Below are 23,526 nucleotides of genomic sequence, written 5' to 3'. Positions count from 1 at the left end.
TCTGAAAGGTTAGTGGAAGATCTTTAAGGACAAACAATGTTAGAAACAAAACAAATTCAGGGCAATTCTTCCTCTTGTATGTCCTCTCAGCTTCTGGCAATATGTGAGAACTGCCTGACTGCAGACTGTCTCCAGACCTTACTGTAGCAACAAGCTCCTCTGTTGCATGATATAGAGTATGGAAAATATTTTGTTTCACATTTGTCAGATAAATATAAGAATTGAGGATATGTACCCAATTAAATTATGAGGAATATTTTTTACCTGTTCACCTTTTCTTTTAGGCTTTTGTGATGTTTGGACCTCTTTCCTCCACCCTGCTAGACACCTCCCTTTCAGTTGAGAAGTCCTATGCTATTTGGGCAATTATATGCATTATCTCCTGAGGAAAAATTGCTGACTGTGTTCACATATTTCTGCAGAATAATGAAACCTCATTCCAGTATAGTTTACCCCTATACATAAAAAAAATGTAAAATTATATGAACTAAAGAGGGCAAAGAAACTACAAAGTGCAATGCTGAGGATATCAGTTACTGCTGCGTGTGGTATGTTATACCTTGGGCAAAGGGCCACATATTCAAGTTACATAATTTTGACTGTGAAACCTGAATTTTAACATTATCTCTTACAAAATTAAAAGTTAAAATAAAAACATACCTTTTCAGCAAGTACATTTAATTCTCCTTTTGACAACTGAGCTATGAATGGTCCAATATCTAATGTTGTTTCAGCTGTCCAGTTCTTTGGGGAGCTGAAGAAACATTGTGGAAAAGTATATTGATCAAGAATGTTTGCAGTCAAAATTATACTAAAACTTCAGAGTTTTTATTATGCTGTATTATACAGAAAAGACAGATACTCCTATGCCAGTGTGATGAATCATATGTATTAACATCAGACTGTACTTTCTCATCTCTCTCTGACATATGGGGCATTAGTGGAATTCAATACATTCAGAGAAAGCCTTCAAACATTGCAGTCATGGAGCTTTGTTCTCTCTGTCTCTCAATGCTTACAGCGTTCTTAGCATGACAGTGTTCAAGCGAGGAGAAACAGACCTTTAAAAAAAAATCCCATTTTCTCTCAGATTCATGCTGCAGTAGTATTCTGCTAAATGGCATCAAAAGAGAAGCAGAAACCTCACAGCCAAACCTGAAACCATCTTTTTTCCAAATACCATATCCTAAGGATCAACTTGGTTAATACTCAGGTAAGCAATATTTACCAGTACTTGCTTAAAAATCTGAACAAACAAACAATCCTATTCCAATATTAAATCATTTGCAGTTTTTCACGGGCTGGTTTTCATTGCTGTTGGGCAACTGCAGCTTTCTCTGATGCCAACAGGAGCTGTGGGTGCTCATCATTTCTAAAAAACAGGCCCACGCACACCTCACAAGAGTGGACAGTTTTCCCCCTGGTTCTGAAAAGATCAAATTCACAAAACAATTCAGGAAAGTAACTCAAACTTTTTGAAACTAAGGGATGGGAACATGAAATGTAGATGATGAAACAGAAAACTTAAATACCTATTTTATTGGCTCCATAATTTTTACTCTCAGTATTATTTTCTTCATCTGTAATGTCAAGAGTAGTGAAAGGCAGCTCTAACACCTTGGAGAGCCACATCTAATGACACCTAAGCCATTTCTGTATTAGAGATTTTCTCTCTTATAGGTACCATACCTTCTGAAATAACATGCTAAATTATTTGTAGGAATAGGAAGGAAATTCAGCTCTGAGTGGTGCTGGGAGTTTCAAAATATATGTTGCTTAGCACTATGCCTATTTGGGCTGTGTGACACAAATCTGACAAACCCACTCAGGAGTTGATTTAAGACGCAAATCTGACACATTTGCCAACCCACTTGGGAGTTGATTAAGAGAGCACTTGGATAAATAAATTTCATCCTGCAAGCCCCTGCAGAAGGTGGTAGTCCAACCACTCTGTTACTAGTGTGTGTTCTCATAGAAAACTCTGTGGAGTTTGTTGCCCCATTATGAGGGCATTGGACTGGACAAGTATTTTCTTAATAGTAAAATGAAGTATTATTTAGCACAGTGAATCATGATTCATTCAGATTTATGCAGGGATGGTTTCTGGTGGAAAATATATCTACTCCATTGCCAGAAAAATGCTCACAACTAGGAGGAACCTGAATGAGCAACTAAAATGCCTAGAAGCACTGAGTGACAGACTTTGGGACTGAAGGCATGGTCAGAAACTGGGTGTTCAGTCTCCATCTTCAAATGCAAGATACCTCTAAGAGAAAATGTAAGAGACAGATGGTATATCCTCACCAGAGGACAACTTTGCTTTTTGCATGACTGATACAGCAGCGTGGTTTGAACCAGCCTCCTAATCTGAGTCATTAATGATATCCAACATGCTTTCCGCTCTGTTGCTTCACCTGGTTGAACTTTACATCCCTCTGCTTCCTCCTCTGGCTCTCTCCCTTTGCCACAGGTTGTCTTTATTTCTCTTCTCACACCAGTGCACTGAGTGTGAGAATTCTTTGCATTCCTGTGCCATGCCTTGCCAGTAACACCCTTGCTCTTGCCATGCCAGATTCTCTTTGCCTGCCCCTCCCTCAACTGTTATGCCTTCTCTCCTTTTTCTCTGGGACTTACCTCATTCAGAGTGTCCCTGGGGCTGTAGTTTGTTCCACAGCTATCACATTACACACCAGAACAGAAATGTCATTCTAGTGAGCAAAGAGCACTGCCTTAATACCTTGCATGCCTTAACCTTCAGCAGAAGCAGGGTGGTATACCTAATACCTTACCCATATAACTCAAGGAGTTTGTATTTAATTTCAGTCTTCTGCTCATGGCTGAGCTGTTGGCAGAGTTTGAACTGATGAAGGGCTGCTGCCATTGCCTTCAGGGACATTCTGTCGTGTAGAAAGGTTGGAGGTAAGTGGCAGATTAGGTTTCCAAGTAGGTCAACATCATATTCATCAGCAATGGAACCATTCTGAAACAAGAAGCATTTACCTTGTTGGCAGAGCTAATCTTGGCTCTTGCCCTGTATCACTCGGCTGCATCAAAACACATTTAAGCTTTGTGATCCTCTAAGGAACAAAGAGGCAACAGTTTGCACTGGCAACTTAATCTATAGTTTCTGTTGAAGCTACTTTATACTTCTTGCTCTTACCAACAAAATTGGTGATATTTTATAAGCACTTGATATTTAATAAGCATTCTTTGTTTATTTCATATTGAACTACGCTTAAAAAATAATTAAAACTAAATCTCCTGCCACAGTCTCCAGGTGACCACCCAACAAGTGCAGGAGCTGTGCAATTCTTCTAGATAGGAGAGTCCTCACATGGCCCTGCATGGCAAAGGGGCCACAAGCTCTTGCTATCACAAAGCTTCACTCTGTGGGATTTCTCTAGCCAAAACACAGGGGATTATACAGCTGGTTTGTATGTACAAGGACATGAATAATCACAGCTACATCAAGAACTAGTTTTCCCTAAAAAATGGTAACTGCTGCAGCTCTTTGGTGGCAGAAGCCACAAAATATGCCAGGTACACAAACACAGAGCTGAAAACATCAACCAAAGGCACAGGCTCTATCTACAGAAGAACACAAGCATCTGCATGCAGATTGCAGAGTACAAGCAGGCGGTATGACTGTGATGCACCACATGACAATAAAGGGAGACAAAGCTAATCAGCTGCTCTCACTGAGTTTGGAACTGTCAGTGGCTAATCACAGATGACTTCCGTGCAGCTCCCCCTCTGCCACTGACTCCACCTCCCCCCCCCCAAACCATGCCTACCAAGCACTCCTGCACTTTCTGCAGGACAGCATCTTTTTTGTGAAGGCTTGGATTCAAGAGATCCACCTCAGTTTTCCCAAGGCTTTCAATGAAAGAGACACACAGGGGGCCTGAAACATACTCCAGGTACTCAACCCTGCCAAAAGAATTAAAATGATATCTGAATGCAAACCTGACGCTCAGATGCCCAAAACCACACCCATAAAATCTGTGGAGACTGAAAAAATTCAGAGGCAATCCTGAACTTGAAAAATAATAAACTAGGCAGGCCAGAAAAGTTGCAATTAATCCTCAACACATTTCAAATAAAATTAATGCCTTTTTAAATAGAACCATTTTATTTTCTCACTTCTGATCAGGTTTTTCTTAAATTAGTTAAAAATATTCTAGCAAAATAGTAGTTCTCATACCATTTTATCTCTTTCAGCAGGTGTGAAAAAAGAAAGAGAAAAAGGAGAATTCACATGTGAGGAGTTACAGCTCAGCAGTTCCTATCATGGTAGGACTGTTAGTTTTTTTCTGAGGAAGAAAAGCTTGACTACTTACATCATGCAAAATTTTTCTAACTAAGGAATAATGTTTCTAAACACATTGAAATGTTTCTAATGACACAGAGCAGTACTCGTGGGCAGCAATGTGATGGCTTTATCTTGCATCTCTGCTTTCAAAAAAAACACCATAAAAAAAAGTAAGTGGAACTAAGTGGAATATTAAAAAAAAAAAAAAAAAATCAAGCAACCCCCCCCCCCCAAAAAAAAAAAGTCTCACAGTATAGGAAAAAAAACAAACAACAAAAATGCAAAGAAAAAAATCCAGCGTAAACTATATTTAAGCTCGTTTTTTGATTCTCAACAAGACACTCATGACAACCTACTCAATTATCCCCTTTATTTCAGCAGTTATCAGAAACACTGTAAACTGTTTTATAGCATAACAAACTTTTCCATTGCTGCCATATCGCTGTGATTCACTCTGCACAGAGCATGCTTCAAGGGGGTCTGATTTCAAGGATGCAACGGAATTCACAATTGGGACAAAAATAGGGTATGCTAAAAGACACTGGGCGTTACCAGCTTTCACTTGACGTAAACTTTGGCTGCAATCACTTTTCATATATTATCTTTTATCCGACTTACTCGCTTTCCCAGGACTGAAGAGGTCATTAAAAAAGTGGACTACTGCGAATGTTCTACTATGGATGCGCTAACTTACGATACAGTAAAATGTAACTTACGGCAGCACCAGCAAGAGGAAAGGAGGAATGGATGTATTGGAGGCTTTCCAAAATTTCCAAGCCAAACAATTAACCTAAAAGTAACAAAAAATTAAGATCTTAAGTATTTGTTATTTTTGAGGAAGAACTGAAATATGACTTGTAAATTAGCATATAGAAGACTGCATGTTAGCTTCACAGAGAACATTTTTCTTTTTACAGAGGATTTTACTTTTTGCAGACATCAGAGATAAAACACCCTATATTTGGGTGCATAGGAGTGTTTGCATCTTTCCAAAAGTTATATACATATATATATATTTCCAGACAGATTATTCATGGATTAGCAAGTTGGAATGACTGTAGAAACTTCTTGCAATTCCTAAGTGAAAAATGAAATTGCTTTTTTTGGTCTTACCTGATATGGAGAAAGCAGATGAAGGTTCTTTTCAAAGAATTTAAAATGGCTTAAAAAAAAGTCTGTGCCCATACTTTCAATCAGCTGGCAAGTCACTCCTTTCACAAGCTGTCCTGTGCTGATAGGGAAAGCAAAGTTCAAATTTTTCAGTATTTTAAGCAGAATTCTTACTCCCCACAACAATGACCTAAGATTTAGTTTCTACAACCACCTTCCTTCTCTTCCTTGTAATCTGAAGGCTGTCAAAAGAAAACAACAACAAAACAAAACCTCTGCAGTGCAGTGATTTGGATTTGGAGACCCTTTATAAGGAAGAAGCTAAGTTATCTTGTGGTACCAAGGAATGAACAAACAAAACAGTACAAAATAACCACAGTGTTTACCTCAAAGTTGTTTTGATCACAGATCTAGACTTAAACCCTTTCCAAAAAGAGACTATCATCCATACCTTAGGAGGTCAACAGGAGAGCTTTTCTTAGACAATAACTTGTACAGATATAAAGCCTGAAATAAAAACCACCACACGAAGTTAAACATTGGTAATGCAGTTGAAAGATACAATAACTACTGCAAGGTTTTTGTTTACTTAATGCTCTTATGTATCCTAAAGGCATTTCTGGGGTCCAGCCTGGCCAACAACAAAATTTGGCAGGCATCCAGCGGTGAACCTGTTCTTCATAAGATATCAGTGACTGGCACTGTGGAGTGATGTTAAACATGTTTGTGGAACATGACCACAGAATAAAATTTAAGTTTAAAGGGACATCTGGAGGTCATCTGGTCCAACCCTCTGTCTCTGGAAAGAGCCAAAGGACTGGTCGTACATGCAAGCATCTAGTATACACAGCACCAGAAAGAGAATTTATAGCAGAAACTTTAAGATACTAAAACTCAGAACATTAATGCTTTTCTTTCCACTATATTGACTTAGAATACTGCCAGGCTGTAAGTGACCACTAGCTGCTTACACGAAAATGCATGTGCAGCTGTTCCTTCCTTTTGCCTACATTCCTTTAACACATATCTATTACAACACTTTTCCTGTTCTCCCATCATACTAAATCACAGTGGAATGGAAAGCTCATAATGTTTTTTACCTGGCTTCTTCTTAGTTCTTTTTCTTTCATCACTGAAGAATTATATCCATTCTCTTTCCATAAATAAGGAAGAGATATTTCTCTAAAGAAAGCCCCTTGTATATCTGTGACTGGTGAAGAAAAATCTCTAGATGAAGCCATCTAAAAAGCGGAAGAGACAAACACATGACATTTCAGAACTTATGCTTAGAATTACAGGATCTGACTTTCTATTCTGTATAATATTTCTCTAAAGAGGATAAAAGAAAAACTTGTCAATATTAAGAAAAGCCATAGACTAAGCTAGAGAGAGCCTTCAAAACAGTCTTCTTATCCAGAAAAAAAAAAAAAAAAAACACAACACTAGAAAGATTAACCATTGAGTTAAACCCACATCTCAGTGATAAGATTTTAAATCATGCTCTGCATATTATGCTTTATTATGCTTTTGCACAAAGAGAACCTGCTACACAGGTACCTTCCTGAGGATCCCTTGTTGTTGTGCAGGTGATAAATCTGTTGAGTGTTGGGATATTGTGCCTCGAATGACCTGAGAAAGCTCCTTCGGGTTCATCCTGTAGAATGACTGGGTGCTAATACCAGTTACCAATGCACCCATTTGACTAATATTATAAAATAAAACCTGCAGACATAACAGAGAAAACAAAGGTATCTGGATTGTGTACAGCAGACACATTAAAAGTGAAAGTTAATAAATCAAAACTACTTTTCTTGAATATTTAAAGTCTTTCTTGCCTAGGCATGTACTTTCCTTTGATATTTTTCAATCCAGACAAGACTGTCCACAGAACAAATGCAACCATTTTCCAGAGGCTCCTTTATTTTGAAAGGGAGCAGCCTGATTCCTTCCATTATGTTATATTTGAATATATAGTCTGAGATCTTTGATCATGCAAGTTCTGCTGCATGCAGCAGCGATACAAACAAAATAATATATACAACTGCCAAACGCAAATAGGCATTCTCCATGTCACTAGGAAATTACTTTAGGCTACAGTTTTGAATGTTGTTACTTGATTTAAACAAAAACTTCTAACCACTAACAGTACTACAAAAAGTGTCATACTGATACTAAACTTCTCAAAATCTACAAGTATTGTTGAGAAAAAAGACATTTCACTAATTAAAATGAGAAGATGGGAAAGCTATATCAGAGATACCTTTTCATAAGAGAGGTATTTACTGGATAAAATCATAACTTGGCTTTTTGCCCATCCAGAGACTTGGTTTAGTGTCGCAATAGCGTTATGAACAGCCTCAGGTGACAAAGATTCCAGCTGACCTGAAGTCAGTCCAACCACAGCGTCTGACAGCGATCCAAGGATATCATTCAAAGTCTGGTTCTGCATAGCAATATTCAGGAGCTGAGATTTGAGCTAAAGCAAGCAAACAAACAAACAAAAAAAAAACAGATGGGAAACAAAAGTCTGCCAAGAACAAATTTCCAATTATCACCCAAAACTTTAACTAGAGTTTTTGGAATAGACATTGGCAAGCATTTAGTGACCATACAGTCCATAAAAATCCAAAGCTAGAACCACAATTGTCAAAGAAATATGGAAGAAACAGAACAAGAAAAGAATGAACACTGTGGGGGGGGAGGGAGGGGAGGGGAGATAGACTTTTATTCTTTGCATCATGCACTCAAGAACTATTTCATTTTTTTTCTTAGATCCCAGTAATTTTTCCATTCTCTATTCGTGTGTTGTTTTTTTTTGTTTGTTTGTTTGTTTTGTTTTGTTCTGTTTTGTTCTGAATTCAAGAAGTCCCTCCTCCTGTTTTCAGGAATAAGAGAAACGCATGAGCACATTACCCACCTTCTGAACCTCGGCCTGGAAACCTCTCAATTGATTGCATTTAATCATTTGATGAAGCAAAGCCCGGGCCACAGTGGCATCCATCTGTTCCATGTCATCATAAAAGCAAACCAACAAACCTAGCCTATATGGAAGAAATACATTAGCTAGCTTCTGAAATAAAAGCTGTCACTCTCAGGAACGTGAAATATGGTATGTCCTGCTTGTGCTCCAAAGTTAAGTCATTTGTTTGTCACTAACACTTTAAGAAACGATCTTTAAAACTCTACTTGGCCTGAAATGTGGATATGAGAGACTTGCACTATTCTCTGTAGTTAGCTAAACTCTACTCATATTTGTACTGTCAAAAATTTAAGTTTCCCTGTTCCATTTGTCCATTCCTGGATTTCCCCAGTTACTAGACTCCACTGCCCTTGGCAGAATTGGCAGTATGATCTCCACTTTGAAAAGGATGGAGGGCTATTAAGAAGTCTCGAAGTGGCTTGCTGAGTTCTTATCTGGATTGAGTGTACAGTTTGAACTCTACTTCAAATCCTGCTTGGATTTCACAAGTAACACAACTCATTCATGTGGTGGCACAGCAGCTAGAGCATTGCGTGGCCTCTCTGTTGTCTCAGGTTTAAAGGAAGCCTACTGTACGTCTCACCAAACATATTTCTTTATCCCTATGACAGGCCCTTGGATGGATTCAATGTGCTGTGGTTCATCGCCTCAGTTGTACCAGCACAGTAAGGCTGTGTTGTGAACCAGATGAGGAGCTCATTTGTCTCCACACTACCTCTAATATTTCTTAGCATTTTCATTAACCTCTGTAAAGTACAACCACGGCTGTAGTCAGTGGGCAGATATCTTCACACCACCAAGGGCTAGCACCTGCTGTACATGGCCTCCTGACTTGTGCCTTGGGAATATTTGTTGCTGTTTCCTACAGCCCTGCACTGAAGCGGGTCTGAATTGTGCCATCACTCTCTCTGGACTTGAAACTTTAAAGCAGTGGTGATGAATTAGTTTGTAAGAAGCCTGAATCGCTCCCTTGTCCCTGAAAACTCCTGGCCTTTGCTTTCATAACTTATACAAGACAAGAACTTGCAAAGATATGGGCAAAGCACAACTCACATGCTGCAGTCTGTGTTTTTTCCAATTCAAGGATGCAGGTGTAGGCAGAGTTCAAATGCCCACAACCTAGATCTACAGTGGACAATGCTGCAGCCACAAAGTTCATAAAAACAAAAAAAAAATCTGCTGTGTACAAAGTCTCAGCTTTTAGTTCCCCATGTCCCTCAACAACAACCAGCCTAGTGATATAACAAACTACTGCTTCTGCAGCCCATCTGAATTCATGGGACATCATCAAACTAACACATAAATCAAAGAAACATTATAACTGCACTTTTATAACAAATAATTACCTTCTGATGCATTATTGCATAACCACCAAGAGTTCTTTGTCTCCTTTGGGATTGGCAGTAATGAATAATGCTACTTCTTAAAAGTAAAAGTGCATTTAAATCATCAGTATGGTTAAAATGAGTAACATAAAATAAGTGTGTTGGAAAATGGAATATATTAAGGATTATGGAGCATGGTATTTCTCTCATTGGTGACAATCTGGCACCTCTCATGGGTGATAAAATCACTTTAAAAATTTCTGACATGAAATCTAGACAGTGGGCATAATTCTTTTGTCACTTACATCCCTGACAACCAACAACACTGCTTGGAAGTCAATGAGTTACATTGCAATAAAGACAGGAGCTTTGAAGTCATAAAGCATATTCTCCATTATTTTACACCTCTAAGGTATTCCCCAAGGAGACTACAAATAACTCCAGGAAGTGGTGTCTTGGGACTAAATACATCCACTTACATGACAGCGCAAATGTAAATGCAGAGCACAGCACTCTCCTGCAGGTAGCTCATGCTCACTGTGTATTTATGAATAAAAGCTGGCTTTTTTTTTTATTGTTAAAGTAAATAAATAAAAAAAATGCTAGTTTGAGAGCCCTAAAAGTGCAGTTTCCTGCTTGCACACATAAAAGTTGCAAACATCTAACCATTGCTCATCTCTGCTCAATAGGATCACTTGCAAAGTGGACAAGGATGGGCAACCCTTCTGGTGACACCACCAAGTGGACACCACCTGCAGCCGTGGCTGGTGTGAGCTAAGATTTCCTCCTCAAATCCTAACTGTAACACAATTTCCACAAAATATCTGCTGTGATTTGAACACCCAAGGCAGCTTGTGTCCTGCCATCCCAATTTGTTTAATTGCTGTACCATACAACAACAGTTTTGACTCAGTCCCCCAGACACTGCTGTGGTCCTCTTACTGATACTACAGACAACTCCTCGCTGCAGAGCTGGAGACAAAGCATCAGCTAATTAGGCTCATATCCAAAATTCATAAAATAGCAGTTCTTCACTGTTGCTAACCAGGGTTGGATTTCAGCCTAGATTTTTCTGCTAGAAGTAAAAAGCTATGCCACATCAACAAACTCATCAGCTATTTACTGCTTATACTTCTTTCTTTTCTTCTTACTTATTCTTTCCATACACAGCCAGAAAAAAAAAATCAGTCTTGCCTGTAGATAGTTGAAGTGTTTCTCATATCAAATCCTGATGAGTTTATTCTTTCCAAGAAAGCTTGTGCAAGCTCTGGTGTGATATCATACACTGTGTCCAACTGCTTTGTTGCATTGTCGTAGCTAATGAATAGTCTTATCTGATCAATGCAAACAAAATCATGCATGAGGATTAGGAAGTGATTGCATCTAATAAAATGTTTGACACTATAAATTAATCGATCCCATTTATGTTTTACAGAAAGGAAGATAGATTTGGATAACAGTTTTTGAAGGCAACACTGAATGAATGATTCTCTGTTGAACTGTCAAATATCACTGGTCCCACCTCTTTCGGTACAAGTCACAGAAGCCCAATGCGGATAAATAATTACATATCAATGATAGTCCTTTTGAATTACAAAAGAGAGGAATATTTGGTTGACAATGAATTTGAATTCACATTATATCTATTTTAAAAATCATATTAAGAAATTCAAGTATGTAAATTTCTTGTTCGTGTTTAAGTTTACATTGTTTATACTGTTTGTAGCTGACATAACTGGACAAAGATAGATCCAACCATATATTTTTTTTTTTTACTTACTTCATTGAGACTAATTTTCAGAATTTCTTCTAAAGGCAGATGAACCATGTATCGTCCCAAAATCCACAAATTTTCTGCACTGACCCATGAAGCTGATTCATTGAACTCTGTTTTGTACAAATAAATACTCACTAAAATGTTTGGCAAGTCATCATTTTTTTCAAATGTATTGTACCCAGTATCGGGTACAATTATCGGTAAACAAACAAAAAATACCTGCAAATCAGAAAAATACTTAGCAGAAAGTCAGGTTCCCTCCATCGGCTATTTTTTAGCACCACGTTTTTATGAAATCATACTTTTTTTTTTTTATGGAAACAAAATAGCATTGCAAATGTTTCTAATTTTCTCATATGAAAATGATCAATGTTTTATGTTGTTGAAACAGAAATGGATAAAGTATGGGACTGGAAAAATTACACCACTAGCATTAAGTATGGAGCAGCATTTCTTAAACTTGGTTTTCCTAATCAAATATATTATTGAAGAACACCAGGAAGGCATGATACTTTTTAACACCTGATATATGTTATTAGTGATGATACCACATATTTAAGCAATATGCAATAGCGATAACAGAGAAAATTAAAAATCATTCATATACTTATATGGAAAAAGTTTGGCAAAAATGCAAAATATTGCCTAACAGTTAAGAAATGTGATTCATTTAGTAACATTCTCTCAAAGTATGTAAAATGAAAACAGGATTCCTAAGAATAAAGCATTTACAGACTAGCTGGGTACTCTGAGCTTCAAAGATGGTGTTTTCTCCAGTGTCTTAACTTGGATGCTCAACATGATGCCGTACCTTCACCATACCTGCTCTGCTTTGCATGTGAAAGACCAAGCAGGACTTAAGAGAGGCATGGTAATTCTCAGTCCCTTCTGAGCTGAGAGATCTTTTATTACCTTCAGGCATGAACCATGATGTCTGATGCTGTGGGATTTTCACAGCACTACTGAGTACCATCGGGCAAGTCCTGCGTCTCTGCTTAGCACACGATGGCATGCATCATCACAGTGTTGTGAACTTCCCCTCCACAACTTTATGCTTTACATTGATATTTTGAAATAGCCATGCTCTCAGAAGCCAGATTTTGCTCCACTGAAGCAAGTGAGAATTTTGAATTTGGTTTCCAGAGGGACAGGAAGAATATACACTGCGACGTTTGGTGAATTTGGTGAAACCCAAGTGCTCGCTTTGACATGTCAGTAGTACTGTATTACAGCTCTCTCATGGAACACTCCCAGCACTGTCCCTGATGTGGCAAATCTAATTAAGAGACATTATCCAAGTGAACAAAGGTAAGAAAATGCATAAAACTGGATTGAATCCACTTTGGTTTCATCTTTGTCCCTTTTCTGTGCAAGGCAGTGTCACATGCATTAGATTTTTTGCATTTTGCAGCTTCCTGCACACACACACACACACATATATACACACATATTAAATTGTGTGTTGGCTAATGTGCTCCCAGACAGATCCACTCTAGTCTGAGCACAAGTTCAGAAGTGAGCAGCACACCTGTGCAAAGTGCCTGATGACTGTATCTTATTTAAGTCTTAGAAAAAGCAACTTGGAACAGGAACTTGGTACACAACTCTGTGCAGAAGAGGTGAAGAACAAGTGTCTCTGGAGAGCTATTTGTTGTGAACAATACAGTTTGTTTATTGTATTCTGCAGCAAAAGTATTCAAGACAGCTACTCTTAAACAGTCCTATGCTAAATTTGGGAACCAATTCAACAGAGAGGCCTTTTATTGACTGTTATTTTCTTATGATAAGCAAGAAAACACTTTGTACATAACATACCACTCGTGTTATAGGATTTTTGTAGAATCTCCCTCATCCAGCCATACAGAGCTTTCTGTGTATTTGCTGAGGTTTTGTCATAGAGGTCCTTGAATACTGTTGATCTAAGTGACACAATGGCATATTAATTCACTAATTAGTAAACTTTTTTAAAAAAGCAACACATGATCAAATGTTTTTAGAAACGGCAAGATAAAAGCAGAAAGCTACAGCTGACAAAACAGAGACCAAATAGAAATCTCTTTTTACAGTCAGCAAATGCTACATAGTACTAATTGTGATGACTGGAAAAATAAATGGCTTACAAGTTTCTGAAAGCATCCTCCTGCAGAACTTTTGGGAGGCTCCCAATGACATCAGGTTGGAGATAGTTCACTGCTGACATGTGCAAAATCTGGCTTAGGATAGCCACACAGTCCATAGCCCTCAGGGCCAGAAAGCATTTCTCCAGTGTTATAAGAAACAAGGTCCTGTTCACTCCTGGGCTTTGGAAAATTCTCTCCCTAGTGTTTTCCCAATCAAGAACAACATTTCCCACTTCCTGCAAGCAACACAGGGTTAAAATAACGTCTCTCTATTTCAATATATTTTTCATTTTGAAAGCTGACAAAGTACTCTACAAACAATATAGTGCTATTCTCACAAAAAATAGCTGCAAAATACTGCTGGGTTGCATTGCTTCAGATATTTTGTCTGGTTTTGGCCAGAGATCAGTTTGAGTCTTTTGACAAAATCAAAATGAAGAAGCAGCCAAATGGCCGAAGTTACAGTGTACGCTCTCATGAAAGAGTTGGTTACCTGGAAAAATGAAAGGATACTAGAATGGTATGGGTATTATTTCATATACAATTTAGTATGTCGGCATCTCTAGAACAGATCTTTTCCCGTGCAGTATTTCTTGCAGCTGTTACTACAAAGAGTCCCTCCAAGAGGATCAGGCACATGAAGAAACAAGCCCAGGTAATAAAGCCAAGCTGGCTGGGAATGGATCACTTTTTTTTTTTTTTTTTCCTCCTCACAGACTGGTGTGTCTATGACAGCATGGTCAGACCTGATAGTCCAAGGTCTGGTGACTTGTCACTGCTATTAGTGGTCTTGGAACAACAGGGTGCGCCATTCAAGAAGACAAAATTCACAGCGTACTGACAGGGCTCATGCTCTGCTGCTCTGGCTCCCATCCGTGTGCTTAGGCAGCAAGAGCTGCGCCTCCACTGCTTGAGTAGTGGAGCATCCAGCTCTTGTCCTGGGCAGTCACCTCACACATCCAGAGAAATGCTCTGCCTTTGTCCCACGTTAGTCTGCAGCCCTGCAGTGACACCCATGCTGGAGGCCCACAGGGAGGATGCCAGGTGCTGTCACCTGCAAGGCCACCATCCCACCCCAGGGGTGGTGAGCCCCTCTGCAGGCCACCTCTCTGGGAGGTGCTCGCTGGTTTTGCATTTGTTGAAGATGGGTCACCCACAGAACACACCACAGGGGCAAGCAAAACGTGTTACACTGCTTCCCCTCCAAATTGCCTCATGATTTGCTTGTATGGTGCTATAACAAGATAATTAATTTCACCTTCATTAGTCATCTTGCCTCTCTTTCTAGCCTACATAGAGAAGCAGACACTCTCAGAGAACAACTTGTCCTACTCTCCCAGTAATATCTGTGCAGGAAGGTAGGTCATTCTCTGGGGATGCACCTTTCTCCACTGGGTTTAGAGAAAATGTACACTTGGATTTGGCACCAAACTTTTAGACACCAACCTAAGGAGAGAGGCTCCTGCAACCTGCTCCAATCCTGCCAAGTAACAGCACAACGTACACAGTGAGACCCCTGGTCCGGTCCCTTCCCCTTCATCTAAGCCTTTAACAGCGGCTTTTGTTTCTCAGGTAGTGACTTACAAGACGGTCCTTTCTGCTGTTGAAGAGGCACTTCATTGCAGTCTGGAACTGCTGCTGATCAAGCTGCTGAAACGCGGACAGCAGCTGCCTAGGCTGGTACAAAAGGTTCTGCAAGTAACTTTGTATGGACATCTGAAGTGTAAAAAAATATGCACAATAAACATAAAGCTCACAGTATTCTACTAGGGGCATCTTTTAATCCCTGAAAATCTCCACTTGAGGGATAAGTGTTTAGCTTTCTGTATTGTCCACGTTGTCAATGACTAGAGTAACCATCCTCAACACAAAATGTAAACTGAAAACTGCATCTAAATGCAATGCTGAAAACCATTTTTAAAGGCTATTCCCGGTGTCATTAACAAGTGCTCTGCAGTGAGCTATTTAACAAAAATGTCTGTTTCTCCCTTCATAAAAACAAGGGTAATAATGCTTTTCTGCAAATGAACCTTTTAAAGATCTCAGAACATGTGGTACTGTGTGCATATTATTACTACTTAAAAAAGGAAGGAAATGTGCAATTAAATGGGAGGCAAAGCTTGTACCAGGTCATAAGGCAAGAATCTCCCCTCTCACATCAAACTGCATTACCAGCTAACAACCTTGTGCCTGTTTTAAAACTCTAAGGGGAATTATAGCATAGAAACAGAAAACACTGTAAGGCTCATTAGCACCAGACTGGAGAAAATCTCTTCTAATTCCCACCAGAGTTATTTCAGAATTGGTTAGGAATTTGAGTCAATGCTGTCCTCCTTTGCTGTCTTAGCATGGCCACCACCACATATTAATACAGCCAGGACCTTGTTTGGCTGGAGAGTTCAGGGCTGATTACAGCCTTAAACTGATAATAAAATTCATCTCTATAAGTGAATTTTAAAGACATCAAGAGGAAATATGAAGAGGTGGTGTTAGTGTCGTGCAGGTTTGTAAGAGCAGTGGTAGTGAAACAGGACTTGCGAGTAGATTTTGATGCTGCAGAACTGCAGGGCTGTGGGCTTTGGGTATGAAGCCCAAGGTTGCACATTTGGCATTTTCCTTTATCAGAGTGTGTGTGTGCAGGGAGGAGAAGAGCTCCATGTCTGGGATAGCAGGCTATGGGTCCACTTAACCTGGTGAAGTTGGGGGATTTGGCCCCTAACCAATCATTATGACACAGGATAAAGAAAAACAAATTTTTACCTACGTCACTGACAGCTTACAGAAAACAGAGCTCAGAAAAGCCTCAGAAGGTGGAAGTGTTTTGTAGGATGCTCTGGAGGTTCTCATTCCATAAGAAGCAATGCAAATTACAGCCACAGTCAAAATCTGTGAGAAACCTTCAATTTTATGGAGGAAAAAAAAGCACGTGCATACACACAATTCAGAAACAAACATGGCCTGAAAACTCCAAATCTGTGCTTTCCATCAGAGTTGATACAAGAAGATCTTCTTGTGATTTAGTCCTTGCATACTGCTGCAATCTTGGGGGGGAGCTATTCCTACTTCCTGTTTCTCTGCTACACTACAGTCATATTAATTATCTCTATTAACAAACTAGCTTTGGCTGTGGAGATAAGTTGCTTATTAATTAAAAAATCCTTTCAAAATAAGAATTTGGATGTATTTTAAATGTCACAAACCTGCAGGCTGCTAAGAGTAAATACAACATCTTGGGCATGAAAATATGCCATAACTTTTGTTAGCGTATCTGCTGTCCAGGCATTAGAACTGCAACAGAAAACAGGACCAAAAATGCCAGTAAAATAATACATGTAAAATGGCTGATTACAAGACAAAACAAAAACAGGAGAAGCAAATACTGTCACTATCAACATAATGACACAAATATTCAGCTTTTTGGCCTAACCAGATTAATAGCCAATATATTTAATGCAATAAAAATTAATAGCTGGATGAGAAATCAATTAAGTTTTTCTTTATCTAACTCCACCTGCCCCACAATAATCTCAATTTTCTGACTTGTTGCCATTAGTACCATCTCCAGTGGCTATTTGGGAGCTGTAGAAGTACTCCTGGCACCTTGTTCTGCCTGCCCTGATCTGCTTATAGAAAGAAAGTATGGGGACTCATTTTTACTGCCTTTCCACCAGCAGCATCTTCAATGTTTTTCTTCTTTACCCAGCCATTGAGTTTCAGAAAAGTAGAATCGTCTTTGAGGCTTATTGCTCTTTCAAATTTAGACAAAATCAGAAAATAATTCAAAAGTTGCCAGGAGCTGGAGGAAAAGGAATGGATATGGGATGGAGTGGGACTGAAAGATGGACAGAAAGCTGGAACTGCACCTAATTTCTTTAGAAAGCCATTCTGAAACATATGAACAAAATTGATTATCAAAGTTTTTGAAAACTGTAGCATGTATTTATATTCTCAGCCTCATTCAATGCAAGTTTTTTTGTTTTATCATGAAAAATGGCTTTTTCCTCATTAGGACAAAATACTCCTCACAGGAGATCTAAATCAAAGTAATCGCAAGCCCATTTCATTCCATCCATAACGTTCCAGTGTTTGTGGAAATGAAACACATTGTATATGAAGTGCAAGATGATACCTAAAATCAAAATGGTGAGAGTAATACATTACCTCTGAAAATGAAGTATATCGAGGAGAGCTATACATGAAAAATTGAACAGAAACAGTTATAGTGACATACTGAGTTTTAATTCCTTTTAGAAACAGAAGTGGGAACAATTTTGCATTTTACCATTCAGATATTTCCCAGTTATTACTTCCTCCTAAGGAAATAAAGATAAATATATGTGACTGGGTATTATTTTTAGATTATATGACAAAATGTCATTAGAAAGATCAAATAAAAATACTAACCACAGCTTTTTGTAGTAACGGAGGCAAACCTGTAAAAGATTATCCCATTACTAAAAGTTGATTTAACATTTTACCATTCAATTGCCACACAAAAATGTTTGTCATGCAGATATCAAACTATATATACACAACTATAATTTACTTTCACACATGCAATGCAGCTTTGATTAAAAGTATTTATAGAAAAACACTGAAAATAAAGGGCTACTGCTTAATAAGCAATCTTGGCTAAAATCTTTGCTGGCATAGCTCCACGAAGCCAAGAGAGCAGAGAATACGGTCCTACTTACTAAATAGCACTGCATCTATTTTACTACATACAGCTTTTTCCATCCACACAGAATTAATTCCTCAGACAGGATTTCTGGTCTTACCTTCAGAGTTCTGACTGTGCGTAGTCTCAGCAGGACTCATTAATATCAATAAGAAACATATCTTAAGAAGTCTGGGCATTTCTTCTAGTGTTTATTAGAATCAGAAGATATTTGGAGTGAAAAGGAAAATTAAAAGAACAAAGTCAAAACACAGTATTCAACCCAAACTTCCAGAGCTATCAAGTAGAGCCAGCATAACCTATGGAGTGCAGACTGAGATCAGAATGATCTAAAAGTGCTTGCTCCCAAGCTATCCATTTAGACCTTTTTCCAGGATAGAGATACGCTTTATACAAGCCTACTGGGTGTATGTGTGCAGCCAGGTTTCGTTCCCTCTTACCTAACAGCTCTTCTGCTTTTCTTCTTAGCAGCACTGTTTCCTTACTAAGCCACATTCCAACTAAATATGACAAATGCAATTTAGTTAGAAAAAAAATACTCATATAAAATAAAAAGAAATAGAGAGAACAAAAAAAGAAATAGAACTCCAAACAATCCCAAAGCCTTCCCTAGCTTGTGGAATTGCCTGTATGACCACTGCAGAGCAGCCCTGGGACCTTCCACTGGCAGAGCTCCGATCCGTACCATGGCATGGCCTCCCGCATCAGTGCCAAGTGCTCCACGCCTCCCTCATGCCATCACTCTGCAGAGAGCCCCACAAATACACCTGTGCCCTTCTGAAGCAGTAGAAAGGCAACACGTGGGTTCACGACCATGCCACTTCATTTAGACTGCTCAAACCTCTGGACTTTGTACTCATGAGAAGTACACCATCAATTTTTCCAGCATTGGCCAGGTCGTACTTTCTAGGGAAATACATGGTTTAGTAGCTTCTGCTATCCCTGCTGCCTTGTGCTGTGCAGCATGAAGGTCACCAAAAGCTAAATGAACTGGAAGGAAGAGCAGTAATGGGACTCCCAGAGCTTTGCACCAGGCCGTCACTGATTCTTGTCAGAAATGGCCGACAGTCTCAGTTGTCCTATACAATGTGATTTCTTTTTTTTTTTCCATTTGGTCTACGTCCTGAAGGACAAGGATACATAGCACAAAGCTGCTTGGCCTGACACACAGCCAGGATTGAAAAGAAGTGGGGACCAAGCAGATCTCCCTCCCAGAGGCATTTCTGCAGCCACGCTCCCCTCCCCTGCTCCATCACCTGCTGCAGCAGATCCCTGCAGGGAGGGTTTCCTGCCTCTGCCCAACCACTGTTCCCACAGGGGAAGCAACAAATTAATTCAGATATTAGGCGATGCTCTGCAGATTGCAGTTTCTTGCATTGGAATTACTCCATGATTTTTAACAAACGATACAGAGGGCCCCATGAGCCAGCTTTGCTCCGACCACAAGATCACTTTGTTATGCTTCCTCTCCCTTTCCTTCCTTTCAAAGGCTTATCTGCTGCTACACTTAATTTCCCCGTTTCTTTTTGATGCTGAATTTGGATGTGTTTTTTTTTTTTGTTGTTGTTGTTCTCTGTCATAGATTGAATTACAGATTTGAACATCTGATAATTAGAAACACCTTTTTCAGACTGTTTAAACTCACGTATTGGCAGCGTACTCTTATAAGAACATCTGTCAACAGCCTCTAGCAATGCTTCAGTCTAACACAAATATGTAACTGGTAACAGGAGCGACTCAAACTGATGGATGATGAAAAAAATAATCATTAGGCTTCAAGAAGCTAGCGCCTCTGTACTTTTCTTACACACACTGAAACCCCTTTCAACAATTCTTTTGGGAGTGCCACACTGCAGTCTCTCATTCAGATGTATCTGGTTTCCTGGACAATGAACTTTCTTGTGTTTGTTTCTGCCATTGCCCTATCAGTTTTGCAGCAAGTTTTGGCTAATCTGTAGGGTTTAAATCATGCTACTAATGTCAACCTCGATTTGTTTATTCCAACACACTCACTTTGATCAGGGAGCGTATTTTAATTAAAGCATACCAAATTAATATAGAAGGAGATGTAATATAAGGAAATATATAAGGAGGGTAGTGCTGTTTTATCCCAACTAATTTCAACGGACAATTAGCAGGTGCAGAAGAGATCTGCTGTGAAATAGCCCTGCTTGATAAAAGGATCTGTGGGATGAAGTATTTTCCTTTGTCAGTTAAACTAGTCCATTTACAGAAGTTGCCTAGAGTGCTCACAATCCCAAATCAGCCTGTGGCTCTGCAGATCCCATCTGGCACCTCCCTGCAGAGCCTTCCCTGCACCACCGCAGGGTATGCTGTGACCAGATCTCTAAGACTTCCCTTGCAGGACTCTCAGGTTATGGGGAGCTTACAGCCTGCCCGTCCCCTTGCTCCCCAAACACACGCTCCTCCATGTAAAGAAATCCTAGACATTTTATCACCCACCTCCTCAATGCAGCCAGAGCCTTATCTGAAGCCTGATAACCAGAAAGCTAACCCTAACCTCATAATCAGAAGTCTTGCCGATAACCTCACGCGCCACTGGTGCCTGTCCTCCCCCTCACAGCCAGGCTCTCAGCACCTCCGCGAAAAAGCCCTACACGCAGCAGCGTATAAACCCTATAGGAGAATGCTCAGGGGGTTCAGGCTGCAGAGGGAGGGAGGAAAGGAAGGGGAGGGCTGTGAAAAGAGATGCTGCGTTCCTGTGGCATGTATAGAAAGCCAGGGCCCCGCAGCACTTTACCTGCCTCTGCTGTGTGCGCCTCCTTCCCCGCGCTCTGCAGTGCAAGAAGCAGGCGGCTGCAGCCAGGACCCCTGCAGCAGGGCAGGGCCTGGGGCCAGCACCGCCTCACAGCTCCAGGTGCCTGCCCAGCAGCACCCAGCGGGGAGGGAAAGGCCTCTGCTGGGGGGAATCAGCTGAGGGACTCCCACAGTGCCTCTTCTTCTCATACCTGAGATGAAGAGAGCTCAATGAACTGTATGGGGGCAACAAACAGGGCCAGGCTGGCATTGCCCAGGGTCCCCCAGCCTCTGCACCCCGAGCAGAGGCAGGTGGCTCTGGGCTCCTGGGAGCAGGAGGGGAGCTGACTGTACCTGGGGCCACCCAGCCAAAGGGGGCCGTGCCTTCTGGGAGATGAAACTCATCCAAATTTCTGCTGAAAGTTCCCAAATAAACCATGCCCTTGCACAGCATCTTTTTTCCTGTGATGCTACATATCCAGTACCACCTCAACAAAACAGATAATTTAGTTACTTTCCAGGGCAAAATACAGCACATTACACCACACGCTGCGACTTACAAATCGCGAGTTCCATAGGCCTAAGCAGGCTTTTGAGGATAATCATGAGATACATTAAATACTTATGCTTTCCTCTAAAACACAGCTGCATAGATTTTCTGCCCAGACTATTATCTTTACAGGACAAAGCTAAGTAATTTTTTTCTTCTGCATGACTGTACGTATCTGTGCATAGCAGATATATTATAGAAAGGGAAACTAGGCAAAACTAGCAGAATATTAAGAACAGGACTGCAGTGTTTTGATTAGTACCTACACTCATATTTGTGGCCCTTTTAACTTACTTGCACTTAATTATGCATCATCTTAATAAAAAAGATAATGTGATTAGACAAGCATATGACAAGTGCCTTGTGTCACCCATGATAGTTAGGAAGCGAGGAAGCTGTCACACAGCAGTTTCCTGTGCTGTGAGCGGTGCCCCCAGCACCCCACTCCCCAAGAAACCCCACAGGACTGATTACAGACTTCTGAAGACCAACACTCTTGCAAGACTCAGTCCCTTAGTGGCTTAGTCCCAAGCTTACTCTGGTCACAGCTTTTCCCTGTTATTGCTCATGTTTTAGGTAAGTGTTTTAATTTCATACCTCAAGTGTAAGAATACTTGTTTAAGTAAAGGGAACAAAATAGGAAATTATAAGAAAAAATTACTTGTACATTGCATCTTCTGTCCCAAAACATCTCAAAACTGTTACAAACTAACATCCTAAATGACAGGACTAAAAGATGTGAAAGATGTGAAACGCAGTCTTTCGTGTGATTGTAATCTGTGGGAGTACAACTTTTAAGTACCATTGAAGAATTTTGTCTTAATATACATTTGCTACATAAAGCTAAATTCATAACACAAGAACCATATTTTCCTATTAATATAGGTCCAAATAAAGTAACAAAGAAGAATAAACTCACTCCAAAACATACCCAGCTCATTTTTTCCAGACAAATATGACTGTTTTCTGTGCCAAAATTCAGTAACAGATGCTGAAATAATTCTGAGCCTGAATTACTGTTGGAGGAAAAAAAAACACAACCAAAAAATACTAATCAGGCCTCTCTCCTTACTACACAACACAATCTTACACAAAGACAACTGAGAATAAAAGGCTATTAACTTTGCAAGAGAAATCACTAAACATCAGTCAAAGGAAGTCCAGGATAAACCTAAAAAGACAAGCTAAAACATCCTACCTGGTCTAAGATCACCAATTGCTAAATAAATAACTTTATACTTCAAAAGCATAAGACAAATCAGTTCTTGCTTTACTTACCAGTTGATACACAAGCTAAGGTTCTTCTGCTCTCACAATACTTATGTCCCAAGCAACAAGACACATGCCTGCCAGTTCTCTACTCTTTACTGACGATGCCGCTTGTCGTTTTAAAGGAAGGTTTTATCTCAACTGCCAGAAATTAGCTATTTTAAACAAGATTTTTAAAATAAGACATGTTAAAATAAATAGCATTTATTCTGTATTCATGGGAAAACAAACAACTGTTCCAAGCTGTTTAAACCTTCAAAATCAGGTCCCTATAGCCTAAGCCTCAGAGGCAATTTGACTCAAAAAGTTTGCAAGAAAGTGCCTACAGGTTCTTTAAAACGTTAGCTTTTAGGAACAACTCGCTTAGGAGGTTTGTTATCAAACCCATCAAGTTACCATAGCCCCTTTAGCTGGAAAATGGCATATGCAAAAGCAATGAGAATTTATGAGGCATTGAGAGGAATATGAAAGAAACCCAACCAAAACTGATACATTTTTGTGGACTGTTATCCCTTTAAACAATACTTAAATGCTGTTTAAATAAACTCAACTTTGTGCTGCTACTGGGAGTTCAATTCTCAAAGAGCAGCTGCTGTGGACAAGAGTGGCTATGGTTACAAAAAAGAACACGAAAGTTAATGCAAAAAG

The 23,526-nt window shown here is 39.6% G+C and overlaps 1 protein-coding gene across 4 annotated transcripts in view; it reads right to left on the bottom strand.

Moving 5' to 3' along the window:
- The window catches only part of OTOA (otoancorin), a 36,891-nt gene extending 13,494 nt beyond the window's left edge, over positions 1–23,397 (bottom strand). For 3 of the 4 annotated variants that reach the window (XR_011803689.1, XM_072024107.1, XM_013098507.5), the window contains exons 1-20: positions 18,403–23,397; positions 18,029–18,057; positions 17,907–17,937; positions 17,786–17,813; positions 16,825–16,912; positions 15,209–15,340; positions 13,625–13,860; positions 13,320–13,423; positions 11,508–11,614; positions 10,922–11,061; positions 8,340–8,463; positions 7,683–7,898; positions 6,980–7,144; positions 6,523–6,663; positions 5,874–5,929; positions 5,426–5,543; positions 5,029–5,102; positions 3,795–3,930; positions 2,790–2,980; positions 661–754 (exon numbers count right to left, since the gene is read on the bottom strand). Coding sequence is in view for 2 of the 4 variants with exons in the window: in XM_072024107.1 (XP_071880208.1) it covers positions 661–754; positions 2,790–2,980; positions 3,795–3,930; positions 5,029–5,102; positions 5,426–5,543; positions 5,874–5,929; positions 6,523–6,663; positions 6,980–7,144; positions 7,683–7,898; positions 8,340–8,463; positions 10,922–11,061; positions 11,508–11,614; positions 13,320–13,423; positions 13,625–13,860; positions 15,209–15,340; positions 16,825–16,912; positions 17,786–17,813; positions 17,907–17,937; positions 18,029–18,057; positions 18,403–18,481 (2,289 nt within the window). In the remaining 2 variants the exon portion in view is untranslated. Of the gene's footprint in view, positions 1–660; positions 755–2,789; positions 2,981–3,794; positions 3,931–5,028; positions 5,103–5,425; positions 5,544–5,873; positions 5,930–6,522; positions 6,664–6,979; positions 7,145–7,682; positions 7,899–8,339; positions 8,464–10,921; positions 11,062–11,507; positions 11,615–13,319; positions 13,424–13,624; positions 15,350–16,824; positions 16,913–17,785; positions 17,814–17,906; positions 17,938–18,028; positions 18,058–18,402 lie in introns of those variants that run through there. The other variant, XR_011803690.1, reaches the window with a different exon arrangement.
- Between the last annotated feature and the right edge of the window lie 129 nt (positions 23,398–23,526).

Source organism: Anas platyrhynchos, chromosome 15, assembly GCF_047663525.1.
Source record: "Anas platyrhynchos isolate ZD024472 breed Pekin duck chromosome 15, IASCAAS_PekinDuck_T2T, whole genome shotgun sequence".
In the NCBI taxonomy this organism is placed as follows: domain Eukaryota; kingdom Metazoa; phylum Chordata; class Aves; order Anseriformes; family Anatidae; genus Anas; species Anas platyrhynchos.
This window is presented reverse-complemented; position numbering and strand designations above follow the sequence as displayed.